This window comes from Hemibagrus wyckioides, linkage group LG14, assembly GCF_019097595.1.
Source record: "Hemibagrus wyckioides isolate EC202008001 linkage group LG14, SWU_Hwy_1.0, whole genome shotgun sequence".
Lineage (NCBI taxonomy): Eukaryota > Metazoa > Chordata > Actinopteri > Siluriformes > Bagridae > Hemibagrus > Hemibagrus wyckioides.
Window position 1 is genome coordinate 14,610,377 of NC_080723.1, and position 19,808 is coordinate 14,630,184.

The following is a 19,808-nucleotide window of genomic DNA, read 5'->3' on the forward strand; positions in this document are numbered from 1 at the left end:
AATAATCACACTTATAGGTGAAATACAGTTAATTCCAGGACCCTGTGTACATGCTATTACAGACAAAATGTTATTATAATAGTAGTTGGGGGGGATTAAACTAGAGATAATACTTCATCTCTCTTTCTTAATGTTATATTTACATTTGCTGATTTAGCTGATGCTTCTCTCCAAAGCAACTTACAACTGAAACAAGATCCACTTGAGCAGTTCGTGGTTAGGGGTCTTGCTCAAGGAGCTAACCCTAACCCTAGGGATTTCACTACCATCTAATCAATAGCCCAAAGCTACTAGTCTCTAATTTGCATGTCCTTTGCCTTTGATACCTGCCTCCAGCCTTATAGCATATCTGCTGACAAGCTTTCGCATCCTACCAAATCTTCTTGACTTCTGTTATAGTTCAATTGACCTTTTTACCCTATGTATCTGTTCAGGTCCAGACACTGACCGATAGATTTTTTTTTTCTGTTGAGTCTGCCTTATGATATTGGATTTTAGTGCTCCTACACTTACACTTTATGTAGAATAGATGTATTTTCAAAAAATCTGGTGCATACTTTGCAAAATATGTAGATGCACAGTACTAATGTCTTTTTTCCTTTCATAGTTGCTGAATGCTGAATGCAAACCTTTGCACTCAACTGTCAGTTGAGGAATTTATAGACCTCAGCTTCATCCAGTATTAATTTTCTTTTATTTAAGATGGGAAAGGGGCCAACAGAAACTGCCTCTGTACAGGGCCTAAAACTGTAGGGGGTTCCCCTACAATGTGTGTGTGTGTGTGTGTGTGTGTGTGTGTGAGAGAGAGAGAGAGAGAGAGTACACAAAAACACCCAGTGTATTTTATGACAAAGGAATTTTTTTATTACGTAATACCAAGCTAATTAATCTTGGCCACTTTAAGATAACATGCTGGGTAATCATACAGGTGTATGGTGTACATAAGGAAGTCCCACCACTCCTTTTATATGTAATAACTGGAATACCATTTTACATTTATATGAGTTATTTAACCCAGAAACATTGTCCATTTGTCCATTCACTATGTCTTTAGATGTTATAGCTATATATTCTTTGAAATTAATCAAAATATTTTACCTTGAGATGTCTGCTCCTACAAGATACAGGTAAGTGTACAGGTGGATTTAAAAAATAAATTTAATATTTACACAGACCAGTCAACAATTTGATAGCAGCTAATTATCCTCTATTGAATGATTAACAATAACTAATGTAATACATAATAGATTAAAGTGCAGCAACTGAATCCTGATAACATAATGCTTGTTTCATGTCTTTGGATTTTAATCCAATTTAAATATTCACTCCACAAAGAAATATATGTGTGTGTGTGTGTGTGTGTGTGTTGGGGGGGGGGGGGGTTTGTGCAGTTTACAGAGCAGTTTCTATGCCACATCATCTCAGCACCAGGTGTATGCTTCTGTCTCTCTATGTCTGTACACCTTTCGGGGGAAAAACATGATTCTCACCATGTGAACCTTTTATTCAACTATTTTTTTTTTTCCAACCACAAGATATGAGCGTAACATCTGTATGCAGTTCCACATAACTGTAGTCCTCCAGGAGAACAGTGCACACTTACACCAGTAGATCTGTGCATGTGCGTCTTCCATATTAACCTAAGGAAAAAGGAAATGAATCTTACTTTTACTGGAGCACTTCCCTCTTACAGCTCACTGGAAGTCTGTCCTGCATTCACGTGGTTGTCCTCAACACTGACAGGATGCGCCTGATTCAGCTGAAGTGGGGTCCCCCTTTTCCATCACTGTAATACACAAGTCTCACATCCCCTTTCTCTCATATGCAAAACTCTATCTCAGTATAGAGAAGTAAAGAGTCACACCAAGAAGGAAGACTTAAGTTTTATTTAGATGTACAGAAGGGATTTATTTTGTTGGAAAAACAATGTCATTACAAAACTTCTTTGCTCTAAATAGTTCAAACTAAAATTGAAACTAACCTGTCTAAATGTTATTATACTACAGGGCTGCGTATTTGAGGTATTAGTGTAGAATCCACCAATTCAGAGGACCTAACATAATAAACCTAAATTGTTAACCAGCTTACTAGGTACAGAGACCATGAAATCTATGACATATTTTATATTATATTATATTATATTATATTATATTATATTATATTATATTATATTATATTATATTATATTATATTATATTATATTATATTATATTATATTATATTATATACTACTACTACTACTACTAATAATAATAATAAAAAATATATATAAAAATATATTTTTAAACTTAATGTGAAAAAAGCCTCAGTCAGTTAGGGATATGCAGATTTTTTGCTCTTCTGACTAAATAGATGCTTGGCTTCATTATCAGTATGGGCTGGGTTTCATTATTTATTAATGCTGACACATTAGTAAATAAATTTGACCACATCAACAAACATATGTTATTTTCCATGGGAAGTACCAAAGAAGTACCTAAAATTACTTTCTGCAATTACTTTCATTTATATCTGTGAGAAATCGACCTTTATGCTAATATACTCGTGTAAGAAGCTGAGTGGCTAAAGACCGGAGGAGAAGGAGTGGCAAAAAATGCTGATCTGATGAGGAAATGAAAAACAATGTAGAGTATCTTCAAGCTTGTTGGAGTGGTTAGGCATGTTCTACTACCTCCCTCTGCTGGGCGACTAAAATTAGCCTACTTAAAAAAAAACAATGCATAGTTACAAGCAGCAGAAACAACCCTTATTTTCACGCTTGAACATATTCGTTATGAAACTGGTTTTAGAGTCCAGGGTAAGACATGGTACAGAACCCCCTGAAAAGAGAGAGAAGGTTAGGGGCTTTGTTCAAGAGCCTAACAGTGGCAGCTTGGCAGTACTGGGGTTTTCTAAAAATAAGCCACTTTAGTTTGAAGATAACAATAAATGATTCAGAATCTTGGAAGGAAGTTAATGCAGCTACTGATCAGCAATAACACTAAAATCGCCTGCCTACTGTTGTGTAGGTCCTTTTTGTGCCACTTGTCAAGCAATGGACTACAAAAGACCTCTGAAGGTGCTTTGGTATCTGGCACCAAGACATTAGCAGAAGGTCCAGTAAGTTGCCAGGTAGGGCCTCCACTGATTGGACTTGTTTGTCCTGTACATCCCACTGATGCGCGATCAGATCATCAGTGGGATGTACAGGACAAACAAGATCTGGGGAATCTGAAGGCCAAGTCAACACTTTGAACTGTTTCTTAAAGTATTCCTGGACAATTTTTGCATTGGGACAGGGAGCGTAATCCTGCTGAAAGAGGCCACTGCCATTATGGAATACCGTTGTCATGAAAAGGGACTGCACAATGTTTAGGTAGGTGGTACATGTCAAAGTAAAATACACAAATGCCAGGACCCAAAATCTCCCAGCAAAACATACTCAGAGCATCACACTGCCTCGGCCGGCTTGTTTTCTTTCCCTAGTGTATCCTGATGCTATCTCTTCATTAGGTAATCGACACACATACACCTGGCTATGTTAAACAAATTGTGATTCATCAGACCAGGCCACCTTCTTCTATTGCTCTATTGTCCAGTTCAGATTATAACATTCACATTGTAAGTGCTTTCGGCAGTGGACGGGAGGTTCAGCATGGGCACATGTTACACAACTGACTGTTTACTTGATGCCAAATATATCATACCCATTAACAGCCACCACTGTATTAAAATAATCAATGTTATTTCACCAATCAGTTGTTTTAATGTTATGGCTGATCAGTGTAGTTTGGGGTTCAAACCACTTTCTGTGTCAGTGTGAGGTAAAACTGCAGTACCAATAGAGGCCAGTAGATGTCGCAAGACATCAATTTTATTTATTTTATTAAAACAAACGTTTTATGTGTTGCTGTGAAAAAAGTGAACGATGATCTTTTGCATGACGTTTTCATGCTGTAGCTATGAAATAAACACGAATTAAGCACCTACCTCGTATTTAGTTGGCCACTGTTTGTCATGTACAAATGAGGAAAAGCTAAAGAAGTGGGTGTGTGATGCAAAAAAGGATGAAACAGTGCTGTGTAGCCAGTCCTCATGACTGATTCTTGCAGATAATAAGCGACAGTCTGGAAATAGCTTTTGATGGCAAAGGAAACAACTCAATAAATAACATCAGTGTTATTTAAAGGATTGATTAGGATTTAGAAACAGGACGCTTAGTTTGCAGTCACCAAAATTAAACTAATTTTTTTAATATTTTAATGCATTTAGGAATTGCGCAGAAATATTAATAACAATTAAGCTAATAATAATAATCCAGGGTGAGATAGACAAGCCACAATGCATTATATCTGACAACACAAACCTTTACTAAGAGGCGGCACTAATTAATATGACGAGATGAAATGTGCAGCCTCCCAAGATAATATTAGTGTTGTCAGTAACTGTGCATTAGTAGAGCTTAGCCCAGCCCTTAATTTACCCCTGTGTGTCTGTGATATGGTTTCTGTTTTTTGTTCTCTGGTCTCAGGTCCCTGTGTTCTCAAATTTTAGGTGCACCGTTTGCACCGCGCAAATACGCAAAGGGCACACGTTCGGCCGGGCGCCTGGCATTTATTTTCTACAAACAGGCAGCACCTTGGATACCACGGAGTCTACTTGGTATTTCGGGTTTAAAAAGCTTGGGACTGGGAGGGGAAGTGGGAAAAACCGATAAATTGTATTCTTGCCAATGGGCACATTGTTAAATTAAAAAAAAAGCATTTCAAAGCACCAAAAAGTATTCGCTTTTTATTTCTTTTTTCTCTCTCTCTCGCTAGTTTGCAAAGCGTTTTGCATCCACCAATGGGCTTTCAGGCTACAGATATTGGGATGTAAATGAGCGCAGCGCGTGCTGGCGCAGTGAAAGCGTCGGATTGTTTATTGAGCCCCGTGCAGCCACGCGCCTGGCCCGCCGAGCCGCAGCTCAAGAATCCCGCAGCGGGGCGGAGACTCCCACACGAGCGTGCGTCTTTTTAAGGGGGTGGGGTGTCGGACGCGTGTTGAAAAAGGGCCGAGTGCTGCCAAAGTTTGTATCAGATCGAGCACTGGTAGGGGGCCAGTAGACACTTGGACATTTCGACAGTGAGAACTGGCCACACACGCGAAAGGCACGCGAAAGTTTTTCGTAGCCACTTTGTTATTCTTCTTCATCATCTCGGTGGAAACGTTGTAAAGATCCGTCCTGGCGTACCCCAAGATCGAGATGGAGACTACCAGCAGTATGCCAACGACACAGCTGGCACAGGGTCAGTGCCACCTCGGACGCGCGGAGCGACGGCAAGAGTGCGCACTCTCCAACGCGAGCCAGAGTCAGAGCAGGAGCAAAGTGCTGAAGAGACAGCGCTCCAACTCTCCTGAACTGCTGCGCTGCAAGAGGAGGCTCAGCTTCACCGGCCTGGGCTACAGCATCCCCCAGCAGCAGCCGGTCGCCGTGGCGCGGCGCAACGAGAGAGAAAGGAACCGAGTCAAACAAGTAAACATGGGCTTTCAGACCCTGCGTCAGCACGTCCCGAACGGCGCGGCCAACAAAAAGATGAGCAAAGTAGAAACCTTGAGGTCAGCCGTGGAGTACATCCGCGCTCTGCAGCAGCTCCTGGACGAGCATGATGCCATTTCGGCCGCGTTTCAGTGCGGCGTCCCCTCTCCAACCCTGTCCAACAGCTACTCCGCGGATCCAGAGTCGCCACATTCGTCTTACTCATCTGACGACGGGACTTACGAGCACCTGAGCTCTGAAGAGCAAGAGCTGCTGGACTTCACCACATGGTTTAACAGATACTGATGAAGTGCATTGCTCATCATCAGAAACTCAAAGCGAACGCACCTGCATCCGTGGGTTCAAGCGCAAGTCAAGGATTAAAGCGGTGAAGTTCGGCTCGCCTCGCGCCCTCAAACCATCGGCGACCGCCCCCGCCTTTCGTTTAATGATCGGGGTTGAACGGACTAAAACTGTTTATAAGTGCAATTATGGACTTTTATGTTGTATGTCACTTCCTATCCGTTTCCAGTCTACACCAGCCTGTAGAAGTCAACGGGACTGTTTTGATTCAAAAGCGCGCTTTCACGCGGCGCCCACGGGAAAATGCTGCGCATGCGCAGGCCGAATGTTGGCATACTGTTTGAAACGGTTAGCGGCTAGACTTTAGTTCAGAAATATCCTGATATATTATCTAGTGAGTCTCTGCAGATTTAACTAGTTGCTGACCTGAACTTTTTTTTTTTAAATGGAAACTTGTACTGTAAGCTGTATTGTTAAAAAAATGAAGATTTATTTTTGTATGCCGAGCAAAACAAAACAAAACAAACAAAAACATTGTACACTGCCTCTCAGTGAGAACGGCCATGTTGTAAATGAACTAGTTGGAAGATTCGATGTTGCTCTTAACACTGAATAGAACATGCCATAGAACACATTACTGATTAGACATGATGCTCCTTGCCAATGGGCATGGTGTATGAAAATATTTTACAATATATGCACTTGTTCTCTCTTTCTGTAGACTAAGTATATGTACATATATGTGATTTAACAGATATGCTGTATTTTGTGTAAAATGTTTTTTTTTATATATATATAAAATAAATTCATTCTATTTATACATAAGAGCTGCCTCTTTATAGATTCTGTACTTCATCATCACAGATATGAGCGGTCCAGTTAGTTTGTCCCGTAAATCACACATAGACAACTTTCATATGTATTAATATAATTAACACTAAACCATCCATATGCTCTAGTCATCTTTAAGTGTATGCAAGACTAACATGGGTTGACAAATTTCAGGTGAAAGACTTGCTAGAACAAATATGCTTGAATGATCCATAGTGAATTCTCCTTTCAGGTATAAATTCATGCCTCGAGACACTATGGAGATATATGGATTATTTTACCCTTTATGTTGAGGTCTTTGAAATAGGTCAAAATGAGGGGTAGGGATGGAGAGTGGTGCTGGGCCAAAACCCTTACTTTCAGACTGTTTCTAGGAGTGTAATGCACAGTGCTCTATTGTGCACACTTTAGTAGGCCATTATCTATATTATAGCACTCATCCATTGCCAACAAACACTGGTGGCAATGAAATGAAATAATGGCTTAAATTTCACCTGCAGGCGTTTGCATTTGAAATGAGAGTAATAAAAGAGATGGAACTTCACATCATGACCTTGTAAAAGAGGGTTAGTCCTATTACCAGCCCCACATCCTCTCATACATAAAACTGTGTGTTATGGAGTAGTGACCTACATCAAAATGGCATGTTACTCTAAATATCCAACATTGTAAAGACCCACTATTATTGCTAAACAGATATTGCTTAAAAGATAAGTTATTTGTAACAATAAACAAAAAATGTCATTTGGTAGACTTTTTTTTAAATGGAAGTCTCACTCAGCACACACATAAAGCCCAGCACTCCCTTTTAACCCCCTGTTACTCCTCCACACACACTCGTGTTTCTGTGAGCAGGTGCAAGGCCACGTGCCTGCACTTAGTGACCCGTATATACTGACGACTGCCGTTGGCCGTCGTGGCCCAGTCTCGTTCCTGTGAACTCTGGACATGTTTAAAAAAAAAAGGAAATGATTTATGGCAGTAATTATGTATCTGTTTATGTTTACAAATCCATCACTAGAAAGAGATATTGAATATAAATCACTCAAGAGTGGTGTAGTAGTAAAAATGGTCCATAGACTCATTAAGTTTGTTGTGAATAGGTCAGGGGTTCTCAACCTTTTAACTGCTTTAACTGTAAAATTAATTCGACAAAATTGGTTCCACACCATTCCAAATATGATTTGAACATAACCCAACAATATATAACCAAACTATATACAAATATAGACTCATTCTTCAGAACTTCAGTCTTTCTCATTTTCAGATTATTACAGTCCATTTCTAGACATATTTACTAATTTCAAGCTTAAACATATCTTCTTCTATTGAGAGATCGAACATCGTTCTAGAAATAAACAATTAAAATAAGGAAAATCATCTTCCAACAGAATATGGCATTTTCAATCTTGAAATGAGTACAAATGAGTAGAAAAATGAGTAATAATCTTAGATTTGTTTAGAAGACAACCTAATAAAGAAATATCAGTTGAATTTTAAATTCAAGATATTTCTGCTTGCTAAGATATCATTTTGGCAGTGTTTCTATTCCTGAGCTCTCTTTAAACAGACCATTAGGTCCAAGTTGACATTATTTAAAGGCTATGTTTCTTTACAATGGTGAGGTTTGGATTAGATGCCTTCTCTCCACTGGTTTAGCTTAAAAATGTAGGCAGTGTGAACAGTCAGTTACTACATGCCTACAAAATGGAAGGTGTACCTGATCAAAGGGTCTTGATGTCAAAAACTAAAGGGCTAAAGGTAGTAATTTATAACAACGCTTCAAGATAACTAAATAGGTATAACTAAATATGTATAAAAACCTCAACAACACTACTGTGTTAGGAATGCTCCATCACCGAGATAATATCTGGTCAGTGGTTGTCCTTCGGTGGTTTCTTTTCACTGATATACAGGGTAGAGGGGCTGACACATTGTACATAGCAAGAAAAAGTTTACTATACATGCATATATACTCTATGCTTACAAAGTGACCTGTATGCTAGGTATCCCTGTTAAAATGGCTAATAATTGTCTAAAAACACAGGCAAAACACAGTCTCCTATATTTTATCCAGGCAAATAACTTAATCAGGTTCTGTGTGACTTATTAAAAGTGATACTGGTCCAGAGGAAGTGCACTGAATCAGATGTGAACATTCAAATAAGACTTTCTTGGACGTGTTTATTATACCAGAGCACATTTAAATGATGAAAGTGAATTTCAAGTATATAATGTGTTCAGCTGGGAGCATGGTCACCTTACAGCTCCAGGGTCACTAGTTTTGTCCCGAGTTGCTCTCTGTGTGGAGTTTCACATTTGCTCCCAGTGTCCTTCTGGGATCTGTGTGCTCCTAGGTGTGAATGAGTGTGTGAATGTGTCTGCATGGTGGCCGGCAATGGAGTAGCATCCTATCCTAGGTGTATTCCTTCCTCATGCCTTATGTCTCATCAATAGGTCCAAATGCCTCCATTATACTAAATTTGACCTTGCGTAGTAATTGACTTACGTTTCATATAAAAGTTTTTTTTAATAATACAAAGTTGTTTAAGAGTTCCTCTTGGTTGCTTTGATGAATATTAGGGTTAAGTCAAAATCCCTTGCAAAGTGTGTGTGTGTGTGTGTTGCCTTCAGGAGATGTTAATTTTTAGCCAAAACATACATCAAGAAAGGGTCTGAAGATGTCCTTTTTGCCCCCAAGGAGACACTTTGTAACACATCTCTATCTGTGTAAACATACACACACACACACACACACTGTGTGATGCAATGTTTATTGCAAATGAACAAGCTTTACTATGACTTTGTCAAATGTGTGCATTGCATGTCTGTATCCTTGAACCATGAAACACTACTTTATCAAGAGATAAAATGAATCTTCTCAATATAGGTTCATCACAGGGCTGTTCTTGAATATACTGTCTAATACATGCTTCCTACACTTGCTGCTTCATACACAGACTTGGTGATGGGTTTTAAAAGAACTTTCTACACCTACCCCTGCAGAAATAGGTGCACAGTGGCTTTTTTTTTTCCTGTGCCAGGTTTTTTATTATACCTTCTTTTAATGCAGGCTAATGTCAGGAGGCCTCACTAGTGTTCTAATGCTCTATTTTAAGGAGAAAGCCTATCTTCATTCTGCAACACTGTGGGTTGGCTGCACATGCTGACAAAAAAGTCAGTGGACTTCTATCTCTAAAGAAGATTTTTTTTTTTTTACATAAAATAAGAAAAGGGTTTGAATGTGCTTAGTCTAGTACTTTCAACTGACACCTCTTTGCAGAACTAAAAGGAGCTCTAAACTTCAGACGACCTAACTCTCTCTCTCTCTCGCTCTCTCTCTCTCTCTCTCGCTCTCTCTCTGTCTCTCTCTGTGTCTTTCTCTCTCTCAGTGAGCCATGAGGGGTGGGTGGGAGGGCCTGCTGTCATTTGCATGGGCCATTGTACTGCACAAGTTTGGCTGCTTTTTTTTTCGGTGAGGGCCTTTTGGCCATTTACTTCCACTCTGGCTGTCTGTTTGGGGCCGTGAATGGCCTCCGCTCCAGGCCCCTACAAAAGCTCTTTTGTGCCATGGCTGCACCATATTCATCATGTAATGCCTGTAAGACAAATCTGATTGGACATTTCTGACACTTTGATGTGGTTCCAGAGAGCGAGTGGCTTGGTTGTAGCAAACTTCTCTCTTTCTTGCATCTCTCTCTATTTTTTATTTCTGACTTTCTCCATGGTTTACTCTCTCTCTCTCTCTCTCTCTCTCTCTCTCTCTCTCTCTCTGTCTTACTAGGCCTATAATTCTCCTTCTCTCCATCAATTTGTCTGTCTGTCTACCCCCATCTCTCTCCTCCTTTCCGGCTTGGTTAATATGGGAGGCAGATTGTAAATTCAGTTAGAAGGGTTGGGGTTCTCATTGTTGTTGCAAAATTCATAATAAATACTTCAGCCACACAAAAACCAGGTCGAGATGATTGACGCCACTTTACTTCGGCCTGAACAAAAGCCTTGATTTGAGCAGAATACCAAATGAATAGGCCAAGCGTGCACTCAATTCAAACAATTTTAATCTCTCCTTGTCCCCTCCCCTTCTTTTCCCCCTCTCACTCTCCTTCTCTCACTTTTCTGTGGCACCGCACTTTCTTTTTTTTTTTTTTGCCCCATTTTATCTCCAGTTCCTTTTGTCAGTGGCATTCTTGATTTTAGGGTAATTCTGCTCAGCACAACTGATAATTGAGCTTCATTAATTTGGATGCTGCTAGGCTCTTCTGACAGTGAGATTATCAGCCTAATGATAGCTCATAGTGTTGAAACTTTGGCAGGATTTGTATTGATCTTTGAATGATAAGAACAGGAAGAGTTGGAGCTTTTTTTTTTTACACAGTGCCTGTGACCACAAAAACATACACTGAAACTATGGTCTTGTGTAAAAAATAGGATTAAATCAGTAGCAGAACTGGCATAAAAATATATTTTATGGCTGTCTCATCTGTAGTTGAGTGCAAATGTTTGCATCTGGGCTCTGAATAAAAAATAAAAAATAAAACAAACAGATAAAACAATACATGAAAAAAAAAAATTAATTAATAAATAAATAAATTAATAGAAATGTCAAGAAAAATATTATAAATGGGAAGGTCTAAAAGCTGTTCAGAGTATATGAAAGCGGTTGGTGGAAGTTTTAAAGATTATTTCACATGCAAAAAGAGAATACAAAATTCTGAACTGATATTCTGATCCTCCCACTATTAATATCTTAACATGTACTGTTTGTTTGCTAGTTTTTATAAAGAATCCAAAGAAAGGACAAAGAAAGGACAGTGGAAATCAGGGATCATAACTGCCAAAACAACTAAACATGAGCCAGAATAAATTCATACATTGATTGTAACATATTCATAAAAATCCAATATTTTCCTTAATTTGTGATAAGAAAGCACCATGTCAGTGTATCTTGCCCTCTAGCCAAATTTCAGAACCTTGGAGTCTATGCAATCAAAGAAATTTGGTTTACTGACCTGCCTGCTTTATTATGATTCTGCAATATACTGGCAAAAATGGCAGCAGGGTGAATCAACGATGATCCTGACCAAGATAAAGCGATTGCTGAAGATGAATAAATGAATCAATGCTTAGCATAAAAAAGTTGTAGTTGGAACATTTCAGACCACTTCACCGACCAAATATTTTTCAAGGGACGGATTTAATACAATTTCATTTCAAAAGCAGTTTTAACAACAGAAATCGTCATGAAGCAGCTGTACAGAAATCCTGATGGAGATTTAGATTTCTAATGAACAAGCCAGAGGCAACGGTGGCAAGGAAAAATGACATGAGGAAGAAACCTTGATAGAAACCAGACCAAAAATGGAACCCATCCTTTTTTGGGAGAGACAGTATAATGAGATTATAAATCATTTCATTAAATAGTTATATTAGAGTAAAGACAAACATTATAAAGTGTGTTGAAGAGAACTTCAGCATGGATACTGTGAATACGAGTACTGGGATGAGGACAGAACAGTGTTTATGATTACAGCAGCAGTTCTTAGTAGGTATAAATCTATAGTATTCAGGTAAGATCCTGGACATAATTTTTTTTAATGTACATGAAGGTGTTAAATGAACAGAATTTTATTGGTGTAGCTTCCCCTTGACATGATGTCACTAATGTTTCATTTAAATATGCCAAACATGTCAATTTCCTACTACAGCATTTTATACAATGTGTAAATCAATTCCTAAATTAGTATAATCGCCCTTTTACACCTCTGGATTACACCACATTGCTATGACAGCCATCTCCATTTTATGCCTCTATAATTCCACTTTACACACTACTCATGTCAAACAGATTAGATGAGAACAGATACAATCAAACCAGAAATGCCAAAACATAAAAAGAACCTGTGTGTGGCTCATTTTTCCCATCATTCTTTGTTATTGATTATTCCCCCGCTGCTCTTTTCTGAGCCTCGACCCCACCATTTTTACCCATTTCAATAAAGCGCTGCTATAGGACGGATTAGCGAGCACCATTTTGGGACTCTTTTCATTTTATTAGCTTGTGACCTCTCCAGTTAATTATCCTGATCTGGCCAAAGGCTGAGGCCTGGGTTTAATGATGCTGAGAGACGAACTGCCCAGAGAACCACACAATACTTAACACAGGGCGAGGGGGAGTGAAAGGAAGGACGGGAAGACTGAAAGAAATTTAGAGTGGCATGTACTAGACATAAGTCTAGTAGTCTGGAAGTGTTTTTGACTAGAGTGATGACATGGCCTTTTAAGTTTAAGAGAATATGTACTTATTCCACATTTATTATAGTCTCAAACTCCATTAGTATTTCCAAACACTATAAATTGTACGAAAAAGGTCAAAGGTTAAGACTAGAATGGGTTACAAAAAAAAAAAATATATATATATATATATATATACTGTTGGGTATATATATATATATATATATATATATATATATATATATATATATATATATATATACCCAACAGCAATGTGAAAAACTGGTGGAGAGCATGGAGCCAAAACGCATGCAAATCGGGGTTATTCCAACAAATACTGATTTCTTAATGTTATTTAGGCAAAGCATTTAACACAATTTGTTTACAAATTATTTGCATTTTGTTTTATTTGAGTTATTAAAGCTCTGCAAATACTGCATGATCTTGGGTTATTTTGATGTGTTATTTTGATGCATTTCCTTTAAATAAAGAAAAAAGAGAAGAGAAGAGAAGAGAAGAGAAGAGAAGAGAAGAGAAGAGAAGAGAAGAGAAGAGAAGAGAAGAGAGTATATTTATGTATAAAGTACAATGGACTGGTGGTATGATTTACAAGTTCCTATTTAAGATTGTAAAATTCCCATTGAAACTGATAGAAATTACTTTTTATTTTCTTAAAGGAGGAACCATAATTATTTTTGCATCCTTCAAATGCTATCAAATATTTGCCCAACCTGAGAGGTACAACTTGAAGGTGTTTCTTTTCTCATTTCTGTGGTTGAAAATCATTTTGCTCACATGCATTCATTCTTTACAAAAACATTTTTTTGTAAGATATGGTTACCCTAACCAATATTTTCAAGAAATCTGTGAGAAAATCAACTAGCCAGTTTTAAACGTAAATCACATCTGATAAATAATAAATAAATATAAAATGCTTGGGTTTTTTGGTTGCTTGTTTCCCTTTAGACAAGTGCACTTGTTAGAAGGTTGAATAATACAAGTCCAATAAAATGTAGGCCCAGCCTCCTGGAAGCCTTATTAATTATATACCACAAAAGGTGCTGGCATTCATCAGAGATCAGGCCAGCCCAACCTGGAGTAAATCCACTTCACCTGGGGGGCCTATTTTAAATGAAGTTGCACTGCTGTCTCTACTCTCACTCTCACTCTCACTCTCTCTCTCTCTCTGCTCTTGTGGACAAACTCTTATTTATCCACTGTAATGTTTGCTGAGGGATAGCATCCCTTTACCCACCAACTCACGCACAATATTGAATGCAAACAGCATCAAAGCCAAGCAGTTGGTGGCTCTTTGATTTCAGGCATTTAGATAAATATTGCTTATTACCAAAAGAGGAGAAAAACACTGAAATGTTGCAGTCAGGAGATTGAGGAGATTCAAAGATGGTTTGTTTTTCTAGCCTATTCCTTGTGTGTAAATGTGTGTTTTTTTTCCTGTTTGGATTTACTGGAAGCCAGAACAGTCCTCTCTGTCTGGCTATGCATGTAAAGAGAGTCGCCTTTTTGTTCCAACAATGGCTGAGAGCCAAAGCGTCCTCTTCAAACTTCCCTACTCTGCCCCTCCTTCTGAAAATGCTCCCCAGCACCCTGACTGAACCCCAGCTCCAAACACCACCCAATAAAGTGCTTCAGACCTGGAGACAAGCGTCATTTAAAAAAGCAGGTGTTCCCAAGTTTTTTGAGGACGTCGATTTCGAAATGAGAACCTTTAACTGGCCTGCTTTATGAAGCTGGTGCTAAAGGTAGCCGGTCAGGAGGGCCAATCAGTCTTATCTGACAAAAGCACAAGGCTGAGAGCTGCCACTCCATCTTTGAGAGGGACAGCAGGATGAAGCCAACCAGGGAACCGCTGATTGGTACCTCATTCGAAGGTGCCGGGTGGGGAAGCTTTCTTACAGGCTGAAGTGCAAAGGTCAGGCCATGTAATTATTGCTGTGCGTGCAGTGTTCATTAAATCCGACAGTGAGAGTTCTTTACTGCTGTTTCATCAATAGGCTGCATTATGGCCATTACAGCTACTTAAATTAGCATGGGGTTTTTCAAAAACCTGGAACGTAGCCCTAAAACATTGGTTCTTTATGAATAAGAAAGGACTTGATTGTGATTTTGCCTACATGATTAGAAAACACTGCTTTGAATAACTTTACCTTTATGATGTCTCTTTCTTTGTCATACATGTAATATTGAAATAATTAGCCAATACACGGCACAGGAAACTTTACCTACTTTTTTAATGTAATATTTGATTTTGACCAACTTCAAACACACATGATGAGGAAGGATGTAATGCAGTTTGTAAGGCAAATGCCTACCCAGTCACCCATTTATAACCTGTTTGGACTGCTCGGGGAGGAGTCAGGTCAAAAGGTTGTCTAACCAACTCCGCAGACCAGCAGCCTCTCATGTAGGCCTGGAAAACTTAGCCATTAGAGCTACTATGGAAATTTCCTCGAAGAATGTGTAGAAGTCTTAAATGATTGTCAGAAAGGTTTACATCTGATAGTTCAAACTGAAATGAACATATTACTTGTTATGTAAAAATAATGCAAAAGGGAAAAAAATGTAAATTTTAAAAGAATTCTAGGTGTTCCCAAATGTTTGATAGTCAAATATTATTCCACACATATGGATGTGTAAAAGGTTAAAGAATATGCTGTCTTTCGTGATTGTGATGTTAAATGGTTAAATCCTAAGCAATTTTAAGTTTATATGTAAATTTAGACATAGATTCTTGTAACTATTGATAATGTATAGCATAAGAATATATTTAAAAATACTATGCATTTGATATATAACACTTTGTTCACTGTGTGAATGTAATCAGGATAAATTACTGCCTCCAGAACTAATAGCAGTTTTTATTTGAGTTCATCTCATTGTGCTTTAATTAAAAAAAAAAAATAGTTCAAACAAAGTATTTATGATAGGGCACATGAATCCACTAAACTAAGCCTACTAATCACTACCACTCTCTAATGAATTAAATAATCAAATAAAACAAAAAAAAAATTCTTTTTTTATGGCAAAAATGTATTTTGCCATAAAAGCTCAAGAATTAGGCCATGTCCAAACAAGTGTGTTTTGATCTGGTATTGTGCATATATTATTGTGCCTTCCCACTGTCCTCTGAAACACTAGATTCCAGAATCTAGGACCAGTGTAAGAGGTGACATCATTGTGCAAATCTACATGTACAACATGGCAATATCATTTGTTGTACATAAATATTACTACCTTCTTTTGTTAATATGGCTAAGAAACATATTGCATAATATCACACACCGCAAAATAATGTCTAACGGTCATTTCATGATAAAAAGATCTAAATTCTCTCTCTCACACACACACACACACACACACTCTTTATAGACATGAACTCTGCCCAGTAGTGATAGAGCAATGGCAGGGTAGAAATGGAGGGGAACTGGTGGTTTAAGTTTTTATTACCCATAAACACAGAGCAGTGAAGACATAAGCTCTGCTGTAAATGTGCATGGCACCTGCTTTACTGTTGACTTAAAATCCCCCTCACCAATATCTAATCACACCACCAACAAATGGCTCTTATTTCTGATAAATTGTATCAGAGTGGAATTTTTACTCACTTTTAAGTGTGATGTTCGGCACACAGTCTGTTATTCACAAAGACCTGGTGCACAGCCTTGCTAATAGTTAGTTAGAAGAGGCAGGAGGCCATCCACTGGTGTGAGGTCTAATCCTCATGGAGACATTTACCCCACAGTCTTACCTCTATTTATAATGACATCATAACCCACATCTGGCAATAAGGTCTTGGTGGGATATACTTTGATAGCTACCATATGCCTTTTACTTTTTATATTGTAGTGTTATATGAATGTGCCAAAAAACCCAAGTGGACAGGTCTGTTTCTATGGATACAAATGAATTATTGTGTTTTATTTGGCCTTTTAGTGAAGAATTAAATGCAATTCTAAATATGTGGGAAACAGTATATTGGTAATAGGATATTCAGATATTTAAAATTTATTGCCCAATTTGATGCAATACCACATTTTATGCTATGGCGCCTGAATATAGCTTTATAGGTCTACAAGAGGTTAAATATGGAGGGTGTGTCTACTGGAATGTACACGACTATCTGCCTCAACATTGCAAAATTTGCATACACAAGGAACTTTGCAAAGCACAAGGTGTGACTCATATTTCAGCACAGAACCATGCAGGCTTCTAGGCCTCGTGGCATCAAAGGCATTTTTCTCAGCTGTAAAGATGCAGACCAATCCAATTTTAACATCCGGACCAAAGATTCTGAACCGTTGATATTTGCATGATAAATGCTATGCACTTGATGGCGGTCTGGCAAAACTGGGCTTGTCTAGTCTTGTATATTTTAGTGACACTGCCCTTAGGCTTGTACTTTACAGCATGATGGATATACCCCATAACCACGGAGAGTCCTCTATCCACGGAACTCTGAATTCACAGTATGAGACTTCTCATACCTGGGGTAATTTTATTACAATTAACCTGTAAACGCTCAGGTGTGTGTGTGTGTGTGTTTACAGTAATTCTCTAATTTACTTAATTACATCCTGCACCACAGCACATTATCATCAACTTTAATACATCTCTGTAACACTCATAATTGTGCCCGCTATTCTATAAAGGGCCTTAGGTGAAGCAGAGTGAGAACGTGAGAAATGCAAGTTCCCATGATTTCCTTCATCTGTTCTCCTTCATCAGACTCTCTGTATCTTTTAAGTCAAAGTGTGTGTTTCTTAGTCAGTGTGTGCATGCGCATGTGTTTGTCAGACTGTGGTGGTCCAAGCCTGTGTGGCACAATACAATAGAGATAAGTAATCTCATTGCCACTACAAGAATGTCAGATCTGTTCTCTTTTCTTCCAGGAGGTCCTTGAGCAGATGCCACAGTGGCAGTTCACAGATGGGGTTAAAATAGGAGGGCAGTGTGAGAACTAAAACAGGTAGCCTGTCTGTGTAATTGCAACCCCCTTTTGTCTAAAACCTAAAAGTAGCCCCATTAAAGAAAAAAACTTGCTGTCTCAACAAAAGAATGCTTGCTTTAGTAATAACTGTCAATTTGGTTAGATGTAGCTGATCAGACTGCATTTTCCTAAAGTTGCTCAGTTCGGAATTCACACAAATGGTGAATAGGTCATGAGTTTGAATGAATTTCATTACTTGTGGTGGAGAAAATTGTAAAGGAAAACAGCAGGTCTAGGTTGTTCTTTTCTTCTTTTTTTTTTTTTGGTTCAGTCTTTCGTAGTCCCTCTATTACCATTGAGGTACATTTTAAAAATAAAACTTCTGTATCCTAGATATCTTTTAGCATTCAGGGTAGCTTTAAAGGTACATAAGTGGTCCTAAAAGTCCAATCATGTACCTTAAAATATTTTTAAATGTGTACTTCCTGCAAACTAAAGTTATCCTGATGGTACCATCGCAGTGGCAAGGATTTCGCACCTTTAGTAAATTGTACCTTTCCTTGTTAATACGGCGGTGTTACACATCTTGTACTAGGCTATAGGCTTATCTTTTACCTACGAACCATGTAGTTTACTTTTAATTTACTTTAATTATGGTCCATTTGTGTACATTAAGGATAGACAATAGCAATGTTTAGGTACTAATGGCATAAAAGAAGTACTCTTGGGGATACAAACCCAGTGATGAGAAAACCTGAGTACTCAGATTTCTCAGGACTAGATTTCAAACTCATTTACTCATTCACAGTTCCTCTTTTTTGACAGAGTGGCGTTCTTGCACCTTTCCATCCATCCTTCTGAAATGCCACCCACGCTCACGTGTGTAAATGAGGTGCATTTAGCCGATAAGGAGAAACGGGTGATATAAAGCGGAACAGCTCGCGAGTTTATGTACCTGTATGCACGAGCTCAGTGCCCAGTAGCCAATGGGAGTGCGGCGCGTGCTGGACGGGTGCTGCTCGTTTCCCTCACGCCTGCGAGTCGCGAGCTCTGCCTTATCTCCCGCGCTGATTTTCGGTTAGATAACGCGGCGTGTGGCCGAGGAGATGTTTGCTGATTTTGTTTTCCGCCTATCTGTGACCAATAGCAGGGTTTTTTTTTCTTCTAAAGTATGCCTGAACCTTTTCAAGTCTGGACACAGCTATTTGTTTATTGCCGTTCGGGGATTTCTCCGTCCTTTATCAGTCCGGCCTGCAGGTGAACTGCGTGCCAACAAATAAAAAGAAAATGGCGCAAAAGAAGAAGTAACCTGGAAAATTAGGGCCTTTTCGCACACATTATCATGTGACCATGTGAATAACAATATGTGGCAAGACGGGAGCATTTTCACTATTTTATGCCCTCAAGGGCAATCCAAGGACGTTAAGGTGAATTCAAGTGATGTGTGAATAATAAGTGATGACATGAGAAAACAATTCATGTGAGAAAATGTCTGACAAATGAGACCTCATGAGAAACATTAAGAATGGAAACGTTCTCATGAGAAACTTGAAAATTGAAAAACAGAAACATGTGGTGAACCCAGAACCTATTCTTTGAACACTGAGTGTGACACACACACATGCACACACACGCACACACACACATACACACACACACACACACACCATTTACCTGGTTGACCTACGACTGTTATGTTTTTGAGAGTTGGGAGGAAACCAGAGATCCGTGTGGACACAGGGAAGACATGCACTAAAATACTACACAGACACCGAGTCCATGGAATTGTGAGGCTGTGAGGCAGTAACGCTAACTGCTGCACCTGAGTAGGTAATAGAGGTCAATGTATTTCCTGAATGCCAACAATGTGGAAACAGGGGATCAGTTTAAATGGACTTTAAACATATAAATGTGATTACCACACATTTTCGATATGTATATCTGCCTAGGATTAATTGAAAATAAACCGCAAAGTGAATAAAATAAACTGCAAAGTGA

General features: G+C 38.6%; 1 protein-coding gene across 1 annotated transcript; it reads left to right on the plus strand.

Annotated features, from left to right (window-relative positions):
- Positions 1 to 4,683: 4,683 nt before the first annotated feature.
- Positions 4,684 to 6,625, plus strand: LOC131364448 (achaete-scute homolog 1b-like). The gene has a single exon (XM_058407605.1). It carries the CDS (start codon positions 5,225 to 5,227, stop codon positions 5,801 to 5,803), a length of 579 nt encoding a protein of 192 aa, XP_058263588.1. The 5' UTR covers positions 4,684 to 5,224; the 3' UTR covers positions 5,804 to 6,625.
- Positions 6,626 to 19,808: the final 13,183 nt, after the last annotated feature.

Coding starts and splice junctions, on each gene's coding strand:
- LOC131364448 (XM_058407605.1), top strand. CDS start 5,225: ATGGAGACTACCAGCAGTATGCCAACGACACAGCTGGCACAGGGTCAG.